Genomic DNA, 10,494 nt, shown 5'->3' with positions numbered 1-10,494 from the left:
CCCATCAAACCAAGCTCTGCTTTCCCGCGAGAGACCAGAGCTTTCCCAATGGACAACAAACTCCAGAAGCAGCGGGGCTAGCATGCTGCCTCCCTGGCAACCTAGATCCAAGCTGGCAGGCCAGCCGGGTTTGCAGTTGAAAGGCCTGTACAAGTGCTAAGCATGACTTGAGAGGGCAGTAACCCCCGGCGATTTGTTCTAGCCCGGAGGGCTGCGAGCAGGGCTCGTTCAGTACCAGCCAAAAGCCTGAAGCACTTCTTGCTCCATCCCACTGCAGACAGGCAGGCTGTGGCACGGGGGGCTAGTGGAGGTTGTTGGTAAGTCACTGCCCTCTGCTAGAATGCGTCACGGGCCTGCTTGGCACTTCTGTGAATTTCTTCTGCAGAGCCAAGGGGCAGAGACTGCTGCTCTCGCCCAGTTAGCTGGGTAAAGCGAGATGCCCCGTAGGTTTGGAATTTGGCCCCTCTCCCCCGTTAGAGCTGCACAGCAGGTCAGCTGAGCTGGGAGCGTCTGTGCGAACAGTGCCTAGCGCAGCATGTCTGGGAGCACGGCCTCATGGCTCCAGGGCTCTCCTCCACACTCCCCTCAGCCAGGTGCAGCCCGAAGAGGCAAAGGCCCGAAATCAGAGACAGGCACAAAGCATTCATGCAGACAATGTAAAACGCTGGGGGATCCCTTCCCTCAGCGTCAGTGAGTTTCCTGGGTCATTTCTGATGCAAACATTTTTTAACTGCAGCTGTGAGGGGCCGGGGCCAAAGGCACAGAGATCGTAGGTGACGTCGGCACTAACACGAGCGACATTCGGGCCCCTCTGTTACTCCAGCGTCTGGCTTTGTTCTGCTTAGTGAAACTGACCAAGCGCTGGCCCAGGCTCCCTATGGGCCGGGCACGCCAGAGGGAACTGGGTAAACCGATGGGAGTCGACAAGGCAAGGATGGTGCTTTTAAGTCCCAGCACTGGGCTGAGTGGCTAGCTGTACACGTTGGTGTCAACGGGGGGGACAGAAGAGGCAGGATTCAAACCCCGTTAGCAGCAGAGGGGCTCACGGCTGGCCCAGAGGGCTCTGCTCTCACTGACCCGCTCCGGCACTGCCCAGGCAGGAGTTAAAGATGAACACGCTGACGCCAAGGTACTGCCGAGTGCATTCAGGGATTACCGGGGGATTGCCGAGATTTGTGCAGCAGCAGCAGCAGGATAACAGCACTGTGAACATGCAGAGCGGCGGCTCCCTCTAGAGGCGACGTGGATGCTCCTGCGCGGATGAGGGCTCTGCTGTGCCCCACCACCACCTCGCTCAGTGGGGCTGACAGAAAGCGGCCTGCCGTCCTGGAGCCCCCCTTGGCTGTGTCAGAGCAAACAGCACGCACCAAGCTGGGATGGAGATTGACCTCGCTCAAGCCCGCTGCCCTTGCACCCCGAGGGTCCCGTAATGCGCTCTGAGCTCCAGCTTTGGGCCGAGGACACCAGGGCCTTTTCAGGACCCACATGGACATGGCGTGGGCAGCTGGCTAGAGCCACGTAGCCTGCCCCACGTTCCTGTGCACGTAGCTAAGCCCGTCTGTGAACCCCGGACGGACACAGGCCCAGGCCTGGTGCTGATTCGGGGGGGGGGGGGAGGGGGAGGAGATACGTCACCCATAGAGAAATGGCTCTTTAAAAAACAGGAGGCGTCACTGCCCTGGAGATCTGACCTGGGGGGGGGGGGGGGGGGGGTTAAAAACACGGCACCCAAGAAGCTACAGAGATTAAAGTCATTTTATTTTTCAAATTCTCAAAGTTTCTCTGTCAGTATTTTAACCAAACAGCTGCGTTTCCACCAGCAAGGCGGGAAGGAGAAACAGGCAGTTAGTAAAATAGACTCTCTGTACGTAAAGCGGCTGGGCGTGGCTTTCCTACCACCTCCCAGGCAGCTGGAAAGAGGCTGTTTATAAAAATAGTGGTGTGGGGTTAAGGCCGTTCGATCGTGTAGCCCAGGAAGCCAGGTCTGCACTTTAGATGCTGGAAGCTCTTTGAGGCAGGCCCATCTTTTTGTTCGGTATCCGCGCAGCTCCTGGCACCTTGGGGTCTTGGCCCGGCCCAGGGCAACACCAGTGGCTCCATTGGAAGACTCCATGCGGGAAGGGGACCACGCTGGATGGCTCTAAGGCACTTTTATACCGGTACGAGCAGGGGACTGCCCCGGCAGGGACATCCCCCCAACCACAGGTACAGGAACTGGTACCCTCCAGCGGGTGTGAACCGGCGCCACGTCACTGATCTCACTGGCTGAGCTAGGCCGCCGGCCCGGTGTGTATAACTAGGCCACAGATTCAGTCTTTACTCTGTATTCCTTATAAAAATAATTCATCATTCCCAGCTCCTCTTCTCAGCCGTCGCACTGCACCAAGGTCGGGATCACGGTCCCCCAGTTACAGATGGGGAAACTGAGGCACAGAGGGTGAAGTGACTTGCCCAAGATCGCCCAGGGCACCGCCAGGAATAGACCCCAGGGCTCCTGAGTCCCAGTCCAGTGCTCTAGCCACTAGGCCACACTGCCCTCCAATTGGCTGAAAACTGCAGTGGGAGGGGAGCGGAAGGAGGCATTGGCACTGCAGGGCCCAGGCCCAACCCGATACCCAGCCCAGGAGCATGGAAGACTGCCGGGCAGCCAGCCCCATGCCGCCCTGCACTCTCCTGGCCTGAGGGCTCGGCTAGGAACACGCCGTCCCGGCCGTCCCGGGGATGGGGAGGGAAATGCTGCCAGCTGGGAAACCGCCCCCCTGCAGAGGAGCTGGGGGCAGCGAAGCTACCACAGCCCCCCGGTGCCCCCGCAGGCCCCAGCTCAGCCAAGCATGCGCCCGAGGGCTTTGCGGCAGGGTTACGGGGCAGTGCTCATATTGAAGCATCCTCTGACTCTCCCCCAGCATGGCCAGGCTGGGGCCCTAGAGGAGCCATGCCAGGGTGGAGGAAGCTGCCCTGAGCCCCAGGCAGGTTTAGATTCAGGGGGCGCTGGGATCAATCCATGGGTCCTGGCAGCAGGCAGGGTGCAGAGGGACCGACCAGCACTCTACCAGAGCAGGACCCCCAGCATTTCCTCCAGTGCAGGGCCAGACCCCGCCAGTCCTGGGATCCATCCCACGCTGCTGGCAGCAGGGGCACAAGTGCCAGAACGCCTGCCGCCAGGGCGGACGTGCTGCTCCTTGGCCGAGGCTGGGGAATCGCTTCTCCGCGGGGCTGTGGCGGGAGGGTTCCCAAGCACCAGACCCGGGTCAGAAGGCAGCTGGATCAGCCAGGAACCACCACAGGGCTGCATCTGCCCCCATAGTCCCGGTCTGTCCCTGGCAGTGGGGGCCGTGGGCAGCTCAGATCTTGATGAAGAGGATGCTGGTGACCAGGGCGAAGCCGGCGAGGAGCAGGATGACCTTGAGGATTCTCTGCTCGGAGGAGCTGAGCTCGTGCGGCAGGATCTCCATGAAGGTGATGTAGATGAAGGTGCCGGTGGCCAGCCCCTCCAGCACACTGCGGGAGAGCTGGTGCAGGGCGCCCGAGGTCTCCGTCAGGGCCACCCCCAGGCCGATCCCCAGCGGGGACATGAGGGCGAAGAGCAGCAGGCAGCCGACCACGGCCCGGGGGCGCAGCCGGCCCTGCAGCAGCTTGAGCGAGAGGCTGAAGGCGATGACGCACTTGTGGATGAGCAGGGCCAGGCAGATCTCCAGCACCTTGGCGCTGGCCTCCTGCAGCCCCACGGCCAGCCCCTCGAAGACGGAGTGCAGCGAGAGCGAGAAGACCAGGATGAAGGAGCGGATGGCCGAGTGCGCATTGAAGTCAACGTGCACGTGGGGGCGCTCCTGGGCAGAGCCCCAGGCGGGGCGCAGGGGCCCCTCCTGCCAGTGCTGGGATTGCACGGTGCTGTCCTGGGCCGAGGCCCCCAGCAGAGCCCGCGTCTCCTCTAGGGAGCCAGACTGGTCCTTGTAGGCCAGCACAATCTGCTCCATCACCAGCACCAGGAAGAAGCCCATGGCCAGGATGAACTCCTGCAGGGGGAACTGGAGCTGCAGAGGGAAAAGGCAGGTCAATGAGGAGCTCAGCACCTCCCACTCCTCCCCGGGCCCACAGGGCTGGTGCCAAAGGTCCCCAGGTGCCCCGTCCCCTCGCCCCAGGGCCTCACCTCCTGCCCGCCTGGGGCGAGAGCCTCCCCCGCCCCCGCAGCAGCCATCTTGCTGCTAAGCATGCGACGCCCCTCGGGAGGTGGGGGGCAGAGCAGGGGGGCCCCCATTTCCAGCTCCAGAGGGTTCAGCGCCACCGGTCGCAGGGGACACAATGCGCTGTCCCCACCTGCATGCTGCAGCTCCCCCCGCCACAGCGAGGGGCCCGGCTGGAGCGCGGGGGCCTGCCCCCAGCAGCGAGCGGGGAGTCGGCTTTTCCCTTTGCAGGTTCCCGGGGCCAGAGGGGCATTGCTAGGATTTTAATCAGACCTCGGCCCAGCCTAGCCCCCGGCTTCCCCCGCACACCCCCGAGCCAGGCGCCCCAGACCTGCCCCCCCAGTGATGCTGGAGCAGAAGGCATCACTGCCGAGAAGCTGGGGCCGCGGCTGCCAGGAAGCCGCGTGGGAAGGCCAGGCGGGGGCGGGGGGGAAGGATCTTCAATGAGGCAAGCGGCTCCAGTGAGTCACCACAAGCCCCTGCCGTCCGATAGGCCAGACTCTGCCCGGCCCAGCATCACCCCCCCCCCCCCCCCCCCAGCCATTGCAGGGACACCGGGTTTGCAAACAGCAACAGGTCCTGGCCACAGGCGGTCCTGGCCACAGGCAGCCCTGCCCAGCCCCAAAGCCCCCTCCCCACCCCGCCCCAGCCAGGAGCTCTGCCTCTCAGCACACAGAGCATCCCCACTGCCCCCCAGCCATCCCCCATTCCATAGCCCTGAAAATCCCACTTCAGTCAGAGCCTCGGTGCTTCCCGCCAGGGCCCCCCACAAACCACCCACCCCAGGCCTGTGTCCAGAGCCCCACGGCTTCCCCCCAGCCCCCGAGCAGACCTGAGCGTGCAGCAGCAGGGGGTCTCCCACCAGGGATCAGGGCAGCGCCCGGCCCGCTGGGGACCCCGGCTCTGGGTGCTCCCGTTACACAGACCAGAAGGAGCATTGTGCCCGTCTCGTCTGGCCTCCGGCATCGCACACACTTACTGTGACGCTCAGGGAAGCCAGCGCTCGGTTGATGCTCGCCAGGTAGTCGGGGACCAGATCGAGGAGGCAGGTAGCCAGGAACACGCCACCCGCAAAGCAGCTCACCAGGCTCAGGACCTTTCTGCGCGTGTCTGGCAGGGAGGGAGGGAGGGAGACACGAATGACGAGCCCAGGCAGGGAGACGCACGGCTCTGCTGCTCTGCCAGGGCGCCAACGTGGCTTGCCAGCGAGCTGGGCTCCAAGATGGGACACTTCAGGGTCCGATCGAGCCTGCGGGCGACGAGCGAAGCCACGTGCCGCTCGGCGAGTTACGAATGCACAGTCTGCCCCAAGCACTGCCCCTCCAGTGACGTTTCGGGGGGGGGGGGACACAGACGCAGCCGGGCGCCTGGAGCCCATCAAACCGAGCCCCTGTCCTGGAACGCCAGTGCATTTCCCCAGCCCCATCTCTCTGCCCTCCGGCCCCAGGTGCCACTAGCCATGAGGACGCCCAGGCTCCGGCTCAGCGGCAGTGAAATGCTGCAGGGTTCTCAATGCTTCCGGCTGCCAGCGGCGTCGCCCCCAAACCTCCCCCCGGGCAGCGGAGCCCCCGGCGGCAGAACAGCCAGCAGGAGCCTGGCCCAGATCCCAGGAGCCTGGCTTTGATCCTGCCTCCACCACTGACCCTGGGTGAATCGCTGTGGTCTCAGCCGTCCCCCCCACCCCGTGCCCTGGGGGTGATCGTGCTGCCCCAGACCCTGCGTCTGGCTGCTTAGTCACCAGACACTTGGAGCCCGGGGCCAGGGCCGCCTCTTCGCCGTGCTGAGCGGCAGCTGCCCCGGAGCCTGGCGCGCCCCGCAGGCCGGGCCTTACCCAACGAACCGGCCCCGCTCCCGTGTGGCCGGAAGACGCAGAGTGGAGCTAGGCCGCACAAGATGGGCAGCAGCAGCAGCGTCACCAGGGAGCCCAGCTTCACCTCCAAGCCCGTGGGGGACCGGAGTGCAGCCACGCTGGAGCCAGGGCTCCAGATCATCTGCTCGGGGTCGGCCCTGGGCCCCGGCCACTCAGCCATGGCCCCGGAGCGGCTGGAAAGGCCTCTCCTGCTCCCTGTGTTCCCCTCGGGGGGGCGCACAGCCCGTCCACAGCGCGGGAGCCGAGAAGCTCAGCTAGCAGGAGTCTCGGCCTGCCTCCGAAAGCGAGGGGAGAGAGTGTCCTCCGCGAGCAGCGTCTGCCCTGCGAACGCAAAACAGACATCAGCAGACCCAACCGTGGCTGGCCAGCCGCTCCCCCCCCCCCCGATGCCACAGGGGGACCAACGCACCCCGGGCTCCAGGGGCTCTCACTCTCGCTGGCATCGTGGGCCGGGCTGAGCCATCCGGACCCCGAACCCCCAGTTCAGTTACGGGTTTAACCCTAGCCCCAGAACAGCTGCTCCAGGATGGCCCCGCCTGTGCCACGGGGCTCAGGGGAGCAGCGCAGGGCGGCTGGGATGGGGTTCCTAGCTGGGGGGGTTTCCCCAACACAAGACAGGGCACCAGCCCCTTTTGTCAGGTGCTGCCCCACAAGAGGCCATCTAGGAAGGATCCCCCCCAGAGCAGGAACAATTAACCACCCAGCCCGAGTTCCTCCCCCGCCAGGCCAGGAATGGATGAGCTTAATACACTTCCCCCCACCCCTCCAATCTCCTAGCAAATCTCAGCTCCCGGGCACTTCCGACCTCTGGTTACAGCACGTGACTCATCCCGTTCCCAGCACATTCCTCCTGGGTGAGGCTGCCCTACAGGAGACCAATGGGCCTTAACCCCCTGCCCCCAAGGTAGGGCTGGCACCAGCTGGGGAAAACAGACCCTGCTAACTCCTGTGGGGTCGCACCAGGGGGAACTTGGCCCCTTATCTGGGAAAGACCCAGAACAAGGAGATTTCAGAACTCGCGCCCTGAACCAAGCCAGCAGGCATTTAGCAGGAGGGCTGGGATCCCAGCCTGCCCTCAAGCCAGCTGGGAATTTCGGGACTCCAGGGACCCAGGAAAGGAAGCCCACATGCCCGCCCGGGTTTGCCCAAAGTGTCCTGAGCTGCCAAACAGCAGCTTTGGGCAAGTTCTCCGGGGTGCAGCGCCAGCGCCGGCTCTGAGCTCTGCCAAGTCATCCAGCCAACAATGCTGGGAATTTTGAACCCTCTCCCAACCCCAGCCAACCAATGGTCTTAAGATGAAAGTTCCCTTGGGAGTATTTATAAGCGGGTCTGCAGGGCACAGGCTGGTACTTCCTAACGAGCGGGGTACGGCCACCCCGAAAGAGGGGCAGCAATTCCAAAACATCCGGACAGGATGGGAAAGGCATGGACCTGTCTCCACTCAGTGAAACCTTCACTCTTCCTCTCAGCATGCTCTGGCAAGAGCTGCCACCCGGGACAGGCCTCGTCCCGCACTTCGCGGCTCTCCGTAGCTTCGCCCACATCACCTCCTGGCAAGAGCTCTGCCGTGCCCATCCCCACAGGAGCGGGACCCACTCCTTGGTTGGCCTTAACTACTAAGTCACACGTGCCTTGGGAGGGCACCGCCCTTAAGCAGCGTTAGCGCGTTTCATGGAGAAACTGAGGCACAGAAAGGCAGCTGCCCAAACACACAGGGCATCAGGCCTTCCCAGCTCCCAGTGTTCACCCCACCCCTGACCCCACAGCAGCGCCACCTTCTCCCAGCCCTCCTCAGTACCAACAACATCTAGTTATCATGACTGATGTGATGTGATGTGACGGGGGGGGGGGGCCCATCACCACCTACAGCTGGAGACTTTCCCGAGGGTGACCCTAGGTGCCAACAGAGAAGTCCAGGAGTCCCCCGTCCCGCTCGGAGCCCCTGAAAGCTGTTCATGCCCCCCCATCCCCCCGGGGCGCACAGCCCAGGGGAGAACTCCTGGCCTGGACATGGCTCGAGTCCGACCTGGCACCGCTGGGCCACTGCCCGGGACTTCGCCTCTTCCGGAGATCACACGCCGCGGTTCTAAAAATACCCGTCCCCGGAGAGCGAGCGGCTGGTCCCGTGGGCGAAGCCCGGAGCGCAGCCATGCTGGACAGGCTGGGTCAGCCGCCACCAAGAGCCCCAGGCTGTCAGGGGGCCCCCCAAGGCCAGGACAGGGGCAGGTTTTTAGCAGCCCTGGGCCGGCAGCACAAACACAGACGGGGGGGTACCCTCCCCCTGCGGGTAGAAAACCAACCCGGCTCCAGCTGGAGAGCAGGTGGGGGTGGGGGCCTGCGGGCCTGGGGGGCCCTACAGGGTCTGGCCCTGGGGTGCAGCTGGGGCGCAGGGGGCAGCTGGAACGGGGGTCTCCGGCTGGGGAGCGGCTGGAAGGGGGGGGGCCCGGCTGGGGGGAGGTTGGAGAGGGGGGGCCCGGCTGGGGTGCAGCTGGGGCGCAGGGGGCAGCTGGAACGGGGGGGGCCGGCTGGGGGGAGGTTGGAGAGGGGGGGCCCGGCTGGGGTGCAGCTGGGGCGCAGGGGGCAGCTGGAACGGGGGGGGGCCGGCTGGGGGGAGGTTGGAGAGGGGGGGCCCGGCTGGGGGGCGGCTGGAAGGGGGGGCCCGGCTGGGGGGAGGTTGGAGAGGGAGGGGGCGGCTGGGGGGGGGCCGGCTGGAAAGGGGGGGCCGGGAACGGGGCTACTCGCTGGGGGGCGGGACTCAGGCCCGGCCCGGGGGCTCCCCCCGCCCGGACTCACCTCCGGGCCTTGGCTACTTTGTCTCCGGGCCCGGTGCGGGCTGTGGCTGAGCGTTCGGAAGGGGCGTGGCCGGGGAAGCGCTTTCCGCCAATGGGGAGGCGGAGGACCGGCGAGTGGTATCGCACAGGGGCCAATGAGAAGCAAGGAGATCCAGAGCCCTCCCCCTGGCCTCCTTTCCCCCCCTCACTGCCCCCCAGCCCAGGGGCAGCGCCCCCGTGCCAGGCCAGGCTCCAGGGCCATGTCTACACTAGGGGTAGTGACCCCGCACACTCCTCATGGCACATGTGGGGTCCGCTCCCCGCACGCCCCAACAAAGAGCCGCGTGGGGGCGAGGGAGGTGGGTCTGTGCCCCACGCGGCTCTTGGTGCGCCCGAGCCAGGCACGGGGTCCGGCTCCTTCGCCCTGCCAGAGCCTTTCACCTCCGGGTGCAGATACCCACTGCCGGGCGGGCAGCCGGCTTTGCACCGGAGCCTGACCCCTCCACGCCACCGCCAGTGTGGACGAGCCTAGGCAGAAGCTGCACTGCTAACACGTTTACATCCCAGTGCGGACGCGGCTGTTGGAGCGCTCAGCCCCTGCCAGCTAACCTGTGTTACGAGCGACAGCTGCCAATGCCAAGTCCGTGCAGGCATGGCCCACCCCCACGCCCTGGTCACCCTGTCCCGGGATAACTTCTCAAAGCTGCAGCAAGCCTGTTCCAAAATGTCAGGGAAGGCTCTAAAGGAACAGGAGGACTTGTGGCACCTTAGAGACTAACAAATTTATTTGAGCATAAGCTTTCGTGGGCTACAGCCCACTTCATGGGATGCATAGAATGGACCATATAGTGAGGAGACATATATACATACAGAGAGCATGAAAAGGTGGGAGTTGTCCTACCAATTCTAAGAGGCTAATTAATTAAGAGAAAAAACTTTTGTAGTGATAATCAAGATAGCCCATTGCAGACAGTTTGACAAGAGGTGTGAGAATACTTAACATGGTGAAATAGATTCAATGTGTGTAATGGCTCAGCCATTCCCAGTCTCCATTCAAGCCTAAATTGATAGTGTCTAATTTGCATATTAATTCAAGTTCAGCCGTTTCTCGTTGGAGTCTGTTTTTGAAGCTTTTCTGTTGCAAAATTGCCACCTTTAGGTCTGTTACTGAGTGGCCAGAGAGGTTGAGGTGTTCTCCTACAGGTTTTGGTTTTTTTAGGGAAGGCTCTAGTCTTCATTGGACAAACCCGGGTGATTCTGGAGAAAATCAGTGGGGAAATGGAGGATGCAGGGCCAGGGCCAGGGCCACCCAGGGGGGAACAGGACAGGTTTCCCCAGGCCCCGAAACCGAGTGGCATTGCGATCTGGCACGGGGGGACCTGTGACTGGGCCAATCCTGAGCCGTGCTGCGACCCTGCGCACCAGGTCACGATGCCTGGAGCAGGAGCTGCTGCTGCAGGGGGTGTGTGGGGCTCCCCTAACCACACCCCAACGCTGGGGCCTTCCCCCTCAGGGGTCACTTTCTTGGCAGGGTAGTGGGGGGCTTCAGTTGCAGATTTTGCCCCTGGGCCCTAAAAACCTCTGTGCGGCTCTGAGAGCCCCAGACAGCTAGTTAGCAAACCCAGCAGCTGATGGCCCCATAACACCTTCCAGCAACACCCTGCACCTCAGC

The 10,494-nt window shown here is 63.8% G+C and overlaps 1 protein-coding gene across 1 annotated transcript; it reads right to left on the bottom strand.

Annotated features, from left to right (window-relative positions):
- Positions 1 to 3,341: 3,341 nt before the first annotated feature.
- SLC39A1 (solute carrier family 39 member 1) lies at positions 3,342 to 6,211 on the bottom strand. Its single transcript, XM_065420310.1, has 3 exons — positions 6,013 to 6,211; positions 5,161 to 5,291; positions 3,342 to 4,031 (listed from the first exon to the last, which is right to left on the bottom strand). Exons 1-3 carry the CDS (start codon positions 6,209 to 6,211, stop codon positions 3,342 to 3,344), a joined length of 1,020 nt encoding a protein of 339 aa, XP_065276382.1.
- Positions 6,212 to 10,494: the final 4,283 nt, after the last annotated feature.

The sequence above is a fragment of the Emys orbicularis genome, chromosome 20 (assembly GCF_028017835.1).
Source record: "Emys orbicularis isolate rEmyOrb1 chromosome 20, rEmyOrb1.hap1, whole genome shotgun sequence".
In the NCBI taxonomy this organism is placed as follows: Eukaryota; Metazoa; Chordata; order Testudines; family Emydidae; genus Emys; species Emys orbicularis.
This window is presented reverse-complemented; position numbering and strand designations above follow the sequence as displayed.